Consider the following 15181-nt stretch of genomic DNA (forward strand, 5'->3'; position numbering starts at 1 on the left):
AAAAAGTTCAACAAAGTCATTTGTGATGCCATCAATTGGCATCTGTTAAAATGACCAAAGAAGTCCTTTGTGATGTCATAATGAGTCTAATTTAGAATGGTCAACAGTCCTTTGTGATGTCATAATGAGAAACCATCAGAATGGTCAACTGAACCCTGTAATGTCATTACGTAATAAGAATCAATCACAATGGCAAGTACAGGAAGGTGTATGCCATCTAAACTCCTCTTAGACATACAGAAAGGAGAGGCAGCAGGGCAAACCGCAGCACGTTATGTATTGGGCACACGCCTTTAACACCAGCCAGCAGACAAAGAGGAAGTGTGGTGGGTGGTAAAAATATATATGCCTCAGGCCCGGGCCACGGAGTCACAGAAGAGAGAGAGAGAGAGCGAAACAGAGAGACATGAAACGAGAGAGAAAGAGAGAAGAGAATAGAGAAGAGAGCTACAACTTACCACTATTGATTTGATATTGCACATACACAAACATACACATACACTTAAAAACGTACACAGATACGCACACACACACACTGACATGTCAACCTCAGCAGTAAGAACTCCCACAGGACTTGTACTAATAGTGCAGTTCAGAGAAAAAAGAGAAACGGCCAATTCAGCAAATCTCCCTTCTCTCTTATTTTTCCAGTCTGGGGCTGTCCAGCTCAATGTATCATTGTATATAAAGGTGTTTCCCAGTCTGGGGCTGTCCAGCTTAATGTATCATTGTATATAAAGGTGTTTCCAGTCTGGGGCTGTCCAGCTCAATGTATCATTGTATATAAAGGTGTTTTCCAGTCTGGGGCTGGGCAGCTCAATGTATCATTGTATATAAAGGTGTTTCCCAGTCTGGGGCTGTCCAGCTTAATGTATCATTGTATATAAAGGTGTTTCCAGTCTGGGGCTGTCCAGCTCAATGCATCATTGTATATAAAGGTGTTTTCCAGTCTGGGGCTGTCCAGCTCAATGTATTATTGTATATAATGGTATTTCCCAGTCTGGGGCTGTCCAGCTCAATGTATTATTGTATATAATGGTATTTCCCAGTCTGCGGCTGGGCAGCTCAATGTATCATTGTATATAAAGGTGTTCTCCAGCCTGGGGCTGTCCAGCTCAATGTATCATTGTATGTAATGGTGTTTTCCAGTCTGGGTGTCACGTTCCTGACCTGTTTTCTGTTGTTTTGTATGTGTTTAGTCGGTCAGGGCGTGAGTTGGGGTGGGCATTCTATGTTATGTGTATCTATGTTGGTTAATGGGTTACCTGATATGGTTCTCAATTAGAGGCAGGTGGTTTACGTTTCCTCTGATTGAGAACCATATTAAGGTAGGTTGTTTCACATTGTTTGTTGTGGGTGGTTGTCTTCCGTGTCTGTGTCTGTTTGCACCACACGGGACTGTTTCGTTTGTTCGTTCGGTTTTTGTGTAGTCTATTTTCCTGTTCGTGCGTTCTTCGTGTTATGTAAGTTCGTTTGTTCAGGTCTGTTGACTCCGTTTATTATTTTGTAAATTCTCAAGTGTTTTTCGTGGTCGTCTTTATTCTTTAATAAACATCGTTATGTCAAATTACCACGCTGCATATTGGTCATCTGATCCTTCTCGCCTCTCCTCGTCTGAGGAGGAGGACGAAGTAGACGTTCGTTACACTGGGGCTGTCCAGCTCAATGTATCATTGCATATAAAGGTGTTTTCCAGTCTGGGGCTGTTTAGCAGCTCAATGTATCATTGTATATAATTGTGTTTGCCAGTCTGGGGCTTTCCAGCTCAATGTATCATTGTATATAAAGGTGTTTTCCAGTCTGGGGCTGTCCAGCTCAATGTATCATTGTGTTTTCCAGTCTGGGGCTGTCCAGCTCAATGTATCATTGCATATAAAGGTGTTTTCCAGTCTGGGGCTGTTTAGCAGCTCAATGTATCATTGTATATAAAGGTGTTTTCCAGTCTGGGGCTGTCCAGCTCAATGTATCATTGTATATAAAGGTGTTTTCCAGTCTGGGGCTGTCCAGCTCAATGTATCATTGTATTTAATGTTGTCTTCCAGTCGCTGGCTGTCCAGCTCAATGTATCATTGTATATAAAGGTGTTTTCCAGTCTGGGGCTGGGCAGCTCAATGTATCATTGTATATAAAGGTGTATTCCAGTCTGGGGCAGGGCAGCTCAATGTATCATTGTATTTAATGGTGTTTCCCAGTCTGGGGCTGTCCAGCTCAATGTATCATTGTATTTAATGGTGTTTTCCAGTCTGGGGCTGTCCAGCTCAATGTATCATTGTATATAATGGTGTTTTCCAGTCTGGGGCAGTCCAGCTCAATGTATCATTGTATATAATGGTGTTTCCCGGTCTGGGGCTGGGCAGCTCAATGTATCATTGTATATAATGGTGTTTTCAGTCTGTTGCGGGGCAGCTCAATGTATCATTGTATATAATGGTGTTTCCCGGTCTGGGGCTGGGCAGCTCAATGTATCATTGTATATAAAGGAGTTTTCCATTCTGGGGCTGTCCAGCTCAATGTATCATTGTATATAATGCTATTTCTCAGTCTGGGGCTGAGCAGCTCAATGTATCATTGTATATAAAGGTGTTTCCCAGTCCGGGGCTGGGCAGCTCAATGTATCATTGTATATAAAGGTGTTTCCCAGTCCGGGGCTGGGCAGCTCAATGCGTTATTGTATATTAAGGTGTTTTCCAGTCTGGGTCTGTCCAGCTTAATGTACCATTGTATATAATTGTGTTTTCCAGTCTGGGGCTGTCCAGCTCAATGTATCATTATATTTAATTGTGTTTTCCAGTCTGGGGCTGTCCAGCTCAATGTATCATTGTATATAAAGGTGTTTTCCAGTCTGGGGCTGTCCAGCTCAATGTATCATTGTATATAAAGGTGTATTCCAGTCTGGGGCTGGGAAGCTCAATGTATCATTGTATTTAATTGTGTTTTCCAGTCTGGGGCTGTCCAGCTCAATGTATCATTATATTTAATTGTGTTTTCCAGTCTGGGGCTGTCCAGCTCAATGTATCATTGTATATAAAGGTGTTTTCCAGTCTGGGGCTGTCCAGCTCAATGTATCATTGTATATAAAGGTGTTTCTTAGTCTGGGGCTGTCCAGCTCAATGTATCTTTGTATTTAATGGTGTTTCCCAGTCTGGGGCTGTTCAGCTCAATGTATCATTGTATATAATGGTGTTTCCCGGTCTGGGGCTGGGCAGCTCAATGTATCATTGTATATAATGGTGTTTCCCGGTCTGGGGCTGGGCAGCTCAATGTATCATTGTATATAAAGCTGTTTTCCAGTCTGGGGCTGGGCAGCTTAATGTATCATTGTATTTAATGGCGTTTCCCAGTCTGGGGCTGTCCAGCTCAATGTATCATTGTATATAAAGGTGTTTCTTAGTCTGGGGCTGTCCAGCTCAATGTATCTTTGTATTTAATGGTGTTTCCCAGTCTGGGGCTGTTCATTTCAATGTATCATTGTATATAATGGTGTTTCCCGGTCTGGGTCTGGGCAGCTCAATGTATCATTGTATATAAAGCTGCTTTCCAGTCTGGGGCTGGGCAGCTTAATGTATCATTGTATTTAATGGCGTTTCCCAGTCTGGGGCGTTCCAGCTCAATGTATCATTGTATATAAAGGTGTATTCCAGTCTGGGGCAGTCCAGCTCAATGTATCATTGTATATAATTGTGTTTCCCGGTCTGGGGCTGGGCAGCTCAATGTATCATTGTATATAATGGTGTTTCCAGTCTGGGGCTGGGCAGCTCAATGTATCATTGTATATAATGGTGTTTCCCGGTCTGGGGCTGGGCAGCTCAATGTATCATTGTATATAGAGGAGTGTTCCATTCTGGGGCTGTCCAGCTCAATGTATCATTGTATATAATGTTATTTCTCAGTCTGGGGCAGGGCAGCTCAATGTATCATTGTATATAAAGGTGTTTCCCAGTCCGGGGCTGGGCAGCTCAATGTATCATTGTATATAAAGGTGTTTCCCAGTCTGGGGCTGGGCAGCTCAATGTATCATTGTATATAAAGGTGTATTCCAGTCTGGGGCTGTCCAGCTCAATGTATCATTGTATTTAATGGTGTTTCCCAGTCCGGGGCTGGGCAGCTCAATGCGTTATTGTATATTAAGGTGTTTTCCAGTCTGGGTCTGTCCAGCTCAATGTACCATTGTATATAATTGTGTTTTCCAGTCTGGGGCTGGGCAGCTCAATGTATCATTGTATTTAATGGTGTTTTCCAGTTTGGGGCTGTTCAGTTCAATGTATCATTGTATATAATGGTATTTCTCAGTCTGGGGCTGGGCAGCTCAATGTATCATTGTATATAATGGTGTTTCCCGGTCTGGGGCTGGGCAGCTCAATGTATTCATTGTATATAATGGTGTTTCCCGGTCTGGGGCTGGGCAGCTCAATGTATCATTGTATATAAAGGTGTTTTCCAGTCTGGGGCTGGGCAGCTCAATGTATCATTGTATATAAAGGTTTATTCCAGTCTGGGGCTGGGCAGCTCAATGTGTCATTGTATTTAATTGTGTTTTTCCAGTCTAGGGCTGTCCAGCTCAATGTATCATTATATTTAATTGTGTTTTCCAGTCTGGGGCTGTCCAGCTCAATGTATCATTGTATATAAAGGTGTTTTCCAGTCTGGGGCTGTCCAGCTCAATGTATCATTGTATATAAAGGTGTTTCTTAGTCTGGGGCTGTCCAGCTCAATGTATCTTTGCATTTAATGGTGTTTCCCAGTCTGGGGCTGTTCAGCTCAATGTATCATTGTATATAATGGTATTTCTCAGTCTGGGGCTGGGCAGCTCAATGTATCATTGTATATAATGGTGTTTCCCGGTCTGGGGCTGGGCAGCTCAATGTATCATTGTATATAATGGTGTTTCACGGTCTGGGGCTGGGCAGCTCAATGTATCATTGTATTTAATGGCGTTTCCCAGTCTGGGGCTGTCCAGCTCAATGTATCATTGTATATAAAGGTGTATTCCAGTCTGGGGCAGTCCAGCTCAATGTATCATTGTATATAATTGTGTTTCCCGGTCTGGGGCTGGGCAGCTCAATGTATCATTGTATATAATGGTGTTTCACGGTCTGGGGCTGGGCAGCTCAATGTATCATTGTATATAATGGTGTTTCACGGTCTGGGGCTGGGCAGCTCAATGTATCATTGTATTTAATGGCGTTTCCCAGTCTGGGGCTGTCCAGCTCAATGTATCATTGTATATAAAGGTGTATTCTAGTCTGGGGCAGTCCAGCTCAATGTATCATTGTATATAATTGTGTTTCCCGGTCTGGGGCTGGGCAGCTCAATGTATCATTGTATGTAATTGTTTTTCCCGGTCTGGGGCTGGGCAGCTCAATGTATCATTGTATATAATGGTGTTTCCAGTCTGGGGCTGGGCAGCTCAATGTATCATTGTATATAATGGTGTTTCCCGGTCTGGGGCTGGGCAGCTCAATGTATCATTGTATATAAAGGAGTTTTCCATTCTGGGGCTGTCCAGCTCAATGTATCATTGTATATAATGTTATTTCTCAGTCTGGGGCTGGGCAGCTCAATGTATCATTGTATATAAAGGTGTTTCCCAGTCCGGGGCTGGGCAGCTCAATGTATCATTGTATATAAAGGTGTTTCCCAGTCCGGGGCTGGGCAGCTCAATGTATCATTGTATATAAAGGTGTTTCCCAGTCCGGGGCTGGGCAGCTCAATGTGTTATTGTATATAAAGGTGTTTTCCAGTCTGGGGCAGTCCAGCTCAATGTATCATTGTATAATAAGGTGTTTCCCAGTCTGGGGCTGGGCAGCTCAGTGTATCATTGTATATAAAGGTGTTTTCCAGTCTGGGGCTGTCCAGCTCAATGTATCATTGTATATAAAGGTGTTTCCAGTCTGGGGCTGGGCAGCTCAATGTATCATTGTATATAATGGTGTTTCCCGGTCTGGGGCTGTCCAGCTCAATGTCTCATTGTATATAAAGGTGTTTCCAGTCTGGGGCTCGGCAGCTCAATGTATCATTGTATATAAAGGTGTTTCCCAGTCCGGGGCTGGGCAGCTCAGTGTGTTATTGTATATAAAGGTGTTTTCCAGTCTGGGGCTGTCCAGCTCAATGTATCATTGTATAATAAGGTGTTTCCCAGTCTGGGGCTGGGCAGCTCAATGTATCATTGTATATAAAGGTGTTTTCCAGTCTGGGGCTGTCCAGCTCAATGTCTCATTGTATAATAAGGTGTTTCCCAGTCCGGGGCTGGGCAGCTCAATGTGTTATTGTATATAAAGGTGTTTTCCAGTCTGGGGCTGTCCAGCTCAATGTCTCATTGTATAATAAGGTGTTTTCCAGTCTGGGGCTGTCCAGGTCAATGTATCATTGTATATAAAGGTGTTTTCCAGTCTGGGGCTGGGCAGCTTAATGTGTCATTGTATATAAAGGTGTTTTCCAGTCTGGGGCTGTCCAGTTCAATGTATCATTGTATTTAATGGTGTTTTCCAGTCTGGGGCTGCTCAATGTATCATTGTATATAATTGTGTGATCAGGCAGACACTAAAATCACAATAGTCACCAGCAAATCAGCTGTTACCTGTGTCATGTTGTCAGGTCACCAGCACATTAGCTGTTACCTGTGTCCTGTTGTTAGATCAGTGAATATGAAAGATAATCCTAAACTGTTTCCATTGAACAGAAAAAAGCCTATCACGTATCCCCTGAGAGTCCTGCAATGATATAAGCTTTATTATAAACTGGGTGGTTTGACCCCTGAATGCTGATTGGCTGAAAGCTGTGCTATATCTTACTTTTTTCCCCTTCTCCCCAATTTCTTGGTATCCAATTGGTAGTAGTTAGTCTTCTCTCATCGCTGCAACTCCCATACGGACTCGGGAGAGGTGAAGATCCATGCGTCCTCCGAAACACAACCCAACCTAGCCGCACTGCTTCTTGACACAGCACACATCCAACCCAGAAGCCAGCCGCACCTAATGTGTCGGAGGAAACACCGTACACCTGGCGACCTGGTCAGTGTGCCGGCCAAACCCCCCCTAACCCGGACGATGCTGGGCCAATTGTGCATCGCCCCATGGACCTCCCGGGGTTCGAACCCAGAATCTCTTGTGGCACAGCTAGCACTGCAATGCAGTGCCTTAGACCACTGCTCCACCCGGGAAGCCACAAGCTGTGCTATATCAGACTGTATATCATGGGTATAACAAAACAGTTTTTTAAAACTTTTGTAATTACGTTAGGAACCAGTTTATAATAGCAATAAGGTAGTGCCTTGCGTCATGGCTAAGAACAGCCCTTAGCCGTGGTATATTGGTAATATACCACAACCCCTTGTGTGTTATTTCTTAATTACAAAGCTGTATAGCGAGAGGTGCTACCTGTTAGCATTTCCAATAGGAATTGCACTGGCAGTCTGAGGGATGCTAAAGCTAGCACCGTTACACTAGCTGGGCATTTACGCAGCCAAAGCCGGATGCCTGCTCCACATAGAGTTCACCCCTCTGGCAATCTGTAGGACCTTACACTGGCTGTCTGTATTGAGCCCTTGTGCTGATATAGAATGCTGGTTTCTCAATCAAAATACAAAACTAAGACTCAAAGGACCTTCTAGTACTGTAATCTTCAAATGCCCAGCCCACACACACCATTTTCTCAGTCGGTGTTGTGGGGTAGAAATTGATGTGCTAATTTAATGTTGTGTATCACTGAACCTTGGCCTTTCTCTCTGGCCTCAACTGATCATGGATCCAGCAGCGGTCAATACAACATTCAACCCCTGAGGATGTATGTGTGTGTGGGTGTGTCTTTACGTGTGTGTGTGTGTGTGTGTGTGTGTGTGTGTGTGTGTGTGTGTGTGTGTGTGTGTGTGTGTGTGTGTGTGTGTGTGTGTGTGTGTGTGTGTGCGTGTGCATTTGTGTGTGTGTATGCATGTGCATTTGTGTGTGTGTGTGTGTGTGTTTGTGCATGTGTGTGTATGTGTGTGCATGTGCGTGCGTGCGCGTGCGTGTGCGTGTGTGTGTGTGTGTGTGTGAGGAAGAAAGGAAGTGAGAAAGCTTCTAGCTGGGACACGGTTAAATGGGGTACGAGGCATTAAATAACATCACCTTTTTCCCTTTAAACAATAAATGACGGTCAGTGATGCTGAGTGGCTTATATTGAAACGATAGAGCGAGCGAGAGAGAAAGATTGAGAGTGAGTGTCAGTGATAGAGAGAGTTTGAAAGAGAGAGTGTGAAAGAGAGTGAGTGTGTGTGTGAGAAAGAGAGTGAGAGTGTGTGTGAGAAAGAGATTGTGAGTGTGTGTGTGAGAAAAAGAGTGAGAGTGTGTGTGTGTGAGAAAGAGAGTGAGAGAGTGTGTGTGTGTGTGTGTGTGTGTGTGTGTGTGTGTGTGTGTGTGTGTGTGTGTGTGTGTGTGTGTGTGTGTGTGTGTGTGTGTGTGTGTGTGTGTGTGTGTGTGTGAGAAAGAGAGTGAGAGTGTGTGTGTGTGAGAAAGATAGTGAGAGTGTGTGTGTGTGAGAAAGAGAGTGAGAGTGTGTGTGTGTGAGAAAGAGAGTGAGAGTGTGTGTGTGTGAGAAAGAGAGTGAGAGTGTGTGTGTGTGTGAGAAAGAGAGTGTGAGTGTGTGTGTGTGAGAAAAAAGAGTGAGAGTGTGTGTGTGTGTGTGAGAAAGAGAGTGAGAGTGTGTGTGTGTGTGAGAAAAAAGAGTGAGAGTGTGTGTGTGTGTGTGTGTGAGAAAGAGAGTGAGAGTGTGTGTGTGTGAGAAAGAGTGTGAGAGAGAGCGAGTGGACCTTAATGGATATCATTTGAGTGCTGTTTAACCTTCCCCTGTAGAATGAGCTGTTATGGGAGCTCTTGATGAAAGTAGTCCTGTAGCAGAGATGAGTCGTACCTTTGGGAATAGAGCTGTTGTCTGACTCACACACTTTCTGCTTCAATCAATCTAAATCTAAATCAATCTAAATCAATCTAATTATGACATTATATCTGCACAGCGATAAGCATGTTTTATGTACTATAAATAGTACATATATTTACATTGCCAAAGCAAGTCAAATAGATCATAAACAAAAGTGAAATAAACAATAAAAATGAACTGGTTATTAAATCTCTCTCTCTCGGGATTTAAACTGCACACACACACACCTGCAGAGGTGGGGGAAATAACCTGTAGCAGGGGCTCCCCAGGAGAAAGGCTGGCTACCGCTGGTATAAGGTACTTCATTTGTAGCTGTCCATTCAACACTCCCAGTTTTCTAATGGGCCTGGTCAGCACCATGGACAGCGGCTGCCAAGCGATACTTCACACACAGAGACAAACAAAACAACAAGTAAAAGCTATTGAGGCCGGGTGTATTTAGCAAACAAACTAGGCCCTCTACCAAGCAGCCAGGCAGCTATAAGCCAGAGCAGGCTGTGAACATATAACCATCTGCTGGGAGTCTGGGTCAGAAGCCTGTAGAAGACAAGCTGACATAGTCTCTCTCTCTCTCTCTCTCTCTCTCTCTCTCTCTCTCTCTCTCTCTCTCTCTCTCTCTCTCTCTCTCTCTCTCTCTCTCTCTCTCTCTCTCTCTCTCTCTCTCTCTCTCTCTCTCTCTCTCTCTCTCTCTCTCTCTCTCTGTCTCTGTCTCTGTCTCTGTCTCTGTCTCTGTGTCTGTCTGTCTGTCTGTCTGTCTGTCTCTGATAGCTAAAATAGACACTAACTAAACTGAAATGCCTGTATTTACAATTGCAATGTTGTTTCTTCTGTCAAATGTGACTGGACCACTGTCCCATGTCACAACAAACTCATATATAGCTTCTGCAGATAACAGCCTAGTATAATCACTATACAGTATCAGTCAGCTTTGAAGAGGCTTTGTTTACAAGACCTGTTGGGTTGGAATCATGTGGAATTGTGCTGTGCTGGAACGTGCTGGAACTATGGACCCAGAACATTATGAGATTCCAGTTCCACCACGGTCTCTCCCTCGAGACTGACTTGTGGAAGTTTGCGATTTACTGCAATGTTTCAATGTCTATTGGAGGGAGTTTCTGTACAGTTGAAGTCGAAGGTTTACATACACCTTAGCCAAATGCATTTAAACTCAGTTTTTCACAATTGCTGACATTTAATCTTAGTAAAAATTCCCTGTCTTAGGTCAGTCAGGATCACCACTTTATTTTAAGAATGTGAAATGTCAGAATAATAGTAGAGCGAATGATTTATTTCAGCTTTTATTTCTTTCATCACATTCCCAGTGGGTCAGAAGTTTACATACACTCAATCAGTATTTGGTAGCATTGCCTTTAAATTGTTTAACTGGGTCAAACGTTTAGGGTAGCCTTCCACAAGCTTCCCACAATAAGTTGGGTGAATTTTGGCCCATTCCTCCTGACAGAGCTGGTGTAACTGAGTCAGGTTTGTAGGACTCCTTGCTCGCACACGCTTTTTCAGTTCTGCCCACAAATGTTCTATAGGGTTGAGGTCAGGGCTTTGTGATGGCCACTCCAATACCTTGACTTTGTTGTCCTTAAGCCATTTTGCCACAACTTTTGAAGTATGCTTGGGGTCATTGTCCATTTGGAAGACCCATTTGCAACCAAGCTTTAACTTCCTGACTGATGTCTTGAGATGTTACTTCAATATATCCACATAATTTTCCTGCCTCATGATGCCATCTATTTTGTGAAGTCCACCAGTCCCTCCTGCAGCAAAGCACCCCCACAACATGATGATGTCACCCCCGTGCTTCATGGTTGGGATGGTGTTCTTCGGGTTGCAAGCCTCCCTTTTTTTCCTCCAAACATAACGATGGTCATTATAGCCAAACAGTTTCACCAGACCAGAGGACATTTCTCCAAAAAGTAGGATCTTTGTCCCAATGTGCAGTTGCAAACTGTAGTCTGTTTTTTTTATGGCGGTTTTGGAGCAGTGGCTTCTTTCTTGCTGAGCGGCTTTTCAGGTTATGTTGATATAGGACTCATTTTATTGTGCATATAGATACTTTTGTACCTGTTTCCTCCAGCATCTTCACAAGGTCCGTTGCTGTTCTGGGATTGATTTGCACTTTTCGCCCCAAAGTATGTTCATCTCTAGGAGACAGAACGTGTCTCCTTCCTGAGCGGTATGACGGCTGTGTGGTCCCATGGTGTTTATACTAGCGTACTATTGTTTGTACAGATGAACGTGGTACCTTCAGGCCTTTGGATATTGCTCCCAAGGATGAGCCAGACTTGTAGAGGGCTACAGAAGTGTGGACCTATTAAAAATAAAGGTGTATGCATGGTTCTTTATAGATCTCTAATAGGTTCTGTAAAGGACAGTTCATAATAATGGCTGGAATGGAGTGAATGGAATGGTATCAAACACATGGAAACCATATGTGTGATGTGTTTGATACCATTCCATTAATTCCATTCAAGCCATTACTATAAGCCCGTCCTCCCAAATGTAGATGCCACCAGCCGCCTGTGAATTCAGTGGTGGATTTCCCAGTGTGCCTTGCCTTCGAGCGAATTGTAGAGTTACCACCCATGACTTGTTAGTGACAGAGAAAGGGTTGATGCAATTTTCAATCCTGTGGCCTTCACCAAGTAGAGATACTAAGTGAATATGTTATCTTTAAAATTTTATTATTTTAAACAATACAATACATATTACATAATGCCTTTTTTTGAGGGCCTAGTTTTACTCTAATACAGTGTCCTGAAACTCAAGGTTTACACGTCACGTCAATCCTGCAAGTCATTTTATGCTGTTTTGCAAAGTGATATGTAATTCTTATTGGAATCCATTAAAAGTGGGGATATCCAACATTTGGAATGTTTATTCACCCACACCCTGCATTCGGAATGACTGCTAGGGTTGGGAAGACTAACATATGAGACTACCTTAAGCATCTAAACTGGAACAACCATTTCAGTAACAGGTGCAATAAGTCCAAGTAACAAATTATATTAGTTTATAAAAATGTATGCTATTTATATTTGAGTAGCATAAGATTAATTAATCAATCAATGTACATGCAAAAAATATAGATATTTAGTATTTTGTATTTTATAAGGATCCCAATGAGCTAGTGATAAAGCAACAGCTACTTTTCCTGGGGTACACATATTGAAACAAAACTCTACCAGCAATAGAGAATGCTGAGAAATATGATAATGATGGGCACGATTTTGTTACAATTCTGGTTATTAACACAAACAATGGGATTATTTTTCAACTCTTCCAGTGTTAATTTAACTCTTCCAGTGTTAATGTAACTCTTCCAGTGTTAATTTAACTCCCGAATCAACACTAGAAATGTTACACTGAAAAATAAACACTCTTAACACTGGCCAATTTGCTGTGTGCTATGAAAGGGACACATCTGGAGGCTTCCGTACATTTCAAGAACCTTTTAGAATTCTGAAGAACTGTAGAAGCCACATCATGAAACCCCACATACTCAAAGGCTATTTATCAGTCAAGAGTTCTCCAAGGAACCTTAAAGGTATAGTTCGTGATTTTGGCAATGAATCCCGTTCTCTCCTTCACCAGAGTCAAATGAACTTGTGGATACAATTTTGATGTATATGCATCCAGTATGAAGGAAGTTAGAGGCAGTTTCATGAGCCAACGCTAACTAGCGTTAGTGCAATGACTGGAAGTCTATGGGAACAGCTAGAATAACACATTTCGCTATTGCTAGTTAGCAACTTCCTTCACACTGCAACACAGACATAAAAATGGTCTCCACGAGTTCATCTGACTCTGGGGAAGTAGATAAAGGGCTTCACTGCCAAATCTCGAACTGTCCCTTTAAGAGCTGAGGAAGAACTATTTAAGAACCTTGTTTTTTTTCAGTGTAGGCCTACTAGAAAAATAACCTATTTGCGGAAGAGAGAAAAGACGTGGTAGGCCTTGTGTAATTCAAAGTTGGCCTAAATGTTCCATTGTTGGTGCAGCATATGTCGCATTGCTTTGCATGAGATGCTACAGGCCTTTGTGTTGGAATATCTGATGATGTTATTTATAGATCAAAAGCTCTATGCAAAACAAAAAAATGCTGTGTATATCTCAGCGTGTATTTACAGTCATGGCAACGTGTGTGAGCTGCATCAACAGATAGCCTTGATGTCCAATTCGTATGCAGCCTTGGTGAATTCTTAATATCGGCGTAAAGGGGAAACATTGCGTTTAGGTTTAGGGCCGCAGAGTGTTTGACTGGGCCAGTACTGAGCTGAGCCCGTGGAAGTGTTGCAGAAGTGAGCTATACTGCAGTGATACAAACCCGAACAAACCCGAGTGAGAACAGCGGCAGCCACAGCACAGCGAAAAGACGCAGCCTCGATACAGTCTGCAGCTAAATTGAATTGGCATTACAGGCCCTACAATCACCTGAAAAAGTTCCGCTACAGCTGAAATCTATGTGTTGCTGTGTCGTTGCGTTTGAGGGATTTGTTTTTGTGTGTTGGCTTTTTTCCTGCTGCGCTTCTGGCACGCGCACGCTCAACACACACACACACACGCACACACACACACACGCACACACAACACCAGCAGCAGCAGTGGCAGCAGTAGTGGGGTCTGCGCAAATAAGTTATTCACCCCCTCCTCTCCTCCTCCTCTTTCTCCCTCTCATCCTCTCCCCCTGCGCTCACTTGGTGCACAATTGCGATTGCAGCTACAACACACCAGCAACCATAAGCTTGCGTCTAACAGTGCAGTCACAGGGGAGAAATACACACACACACACACACACACACACACACACACACACACACACACACACACACACACACACACACACACACACACACACACACACACAGGGGGGTCTCTCTCTCGCTTTCTCTGTCACTCTCTCAGTCTCTCACTCACCAGTTGGGTTCTTGGTTTTCTTGAGACTCTTGCCACAAAGACACTGCAGCATATGCGATCCTTTGCTGTAAATGTTCCAAAGAAACCTCATCGATTTGGTCGAGGAGCGCTCCAGCAGCCTAGACACCCTCATGGGGACTCGCTCCCCCCGCTTGCATAACAGCCAGGTCCCGTTGGGCTTAGCTCTGCGACTCGGCCCAACCAGCTGGACCATAGAACAGAACAGGTGAATCCCCGGGTCCTTCGCGTTGGCGCTTAGCTGCAGAAACGCTTCGTTATACCTCAGAATGAAGGCGATTGCTGCAGTTTCCTCCACTTGCTCCTGCTCCTTAACGGTATCGCTGCTGCGGGTACTGCTGCTGCCGCCTGGCCGGCGCGTCAGAAGCCCAAATAGACTCTTTAGATCGCATCTGCCGCACAGGGGGAGCGGTGCGGCAGACAGACATGCGGAGCTAGCGTGTAGTCGGCGAAACGCGGTGGATTTCTGGACAAAAAACCATTGCATATTAGTTCGTACGTTCCCGGGGTGAGGGTGGATATGGGATCGGTCCGTTAGTGAACCCGTAGGGGTACCATCCCTATGCGAACACTGCAGCGGAGCTTTCTAACCAACAACGCATAGCCAATCGCTGGAGCCCCGCATCCAAATCAAGTCGCGTCGTCACGTTGGTGAAGGCTACTCGCTTTTACTGTAAATCCCAGTAGGAATCAATCCCCAATCCCTTCGTTCCTGCGTCTTTAAAAAAAACGTGTTGAATATTTAATAAAGCCTAGGCTTTTTAAAATGAATAATCCATGCTTCTCTGATAGAGTCCCAATGCACTGCTGCTGCTCTCCTATCCGGGTAGTTTCTGTTTTCTCTTTCCCCCTCTTCTTTTCCTCTCTTCCTCACCTTGTTGATGAAAATAAGCTGACTATGGCCCTCCCTTCTCCCAAAAGTATAACGCATCCGGTAGGGATGTGTGTGCGTGGTCCCGTACCCCTGCGTTGGAGATAGGCGGGCGCGAGGAAGGGGGGTGGGATGAGAGGGAGGAGGGGTTCAAGCCAAGAGATCGGCTTTCCATCACGTAGACACGTGGTTTCCACATCATCACCTACGAACGAGACGCTCCTCCAGTTTTGGTAAAAGTGACTCGAGATATCGTCACTTCACCGGTCGTCTCGCTCTCTCCCGTCTTTTCCAGTCACTTCCAAACCGTGATTGGAATTCTCCATTGGGGGGAGAACATGCTGAGGCTGAGGCTCACGCAGATGGGTGAAACGTCCAGTGCGTTGTAGAGCCATATGTAAAATAATAGAGCAACAATTATCCTGTCGTTTATTGATAAGTGCTCTCTAGCTA

General features: G+C 44.1%; 1 protein-coding gene across 2 annotated transcripts in view; it reads right to left on the reverse strand.

Moving 5' to 3' along the window:
- Nucleotides 1-14916, reverse strand: part of LOC139532463 (fibroblast growth factor 14-like) — a 110077-nt gene extending 95161 nt beyond the window's left edge. The window contains exon 1 of one of the 2 annotated variants that reach the window (XM_071330049.1): nucleotides 13840-14916. In XM_071330049.1, coding sequence (XP_071186150.1) covers nucleotides 13840-14344 — 505 coding nt within the window. In that variant the 5' untranslated portion in view covers nucleotides 14345-14916. The remainder of the gene's footprint in view (nucleotides 1-13839) is intronic. The other variant, XM_071330051.1, reaches the window with a different exon arrangement.
- Nucleotides 14917-15181: the final 265 nt, after the last annotated feature.

This window comes from Salvelinus alpinus, chromosome 10, assembly GCF_045679555.1.
Source record: "Salvelinus alpinus chromosome 10, SLU_Salpinus.1, whole genome shotgun sequence".
Taxonomy (NCBI): Eukaryota; Metazoa; Chordata; class Actinopteri; order Salmoniformes; family Salmonidae; genus Salvelinus; species Salvelinus alpinus.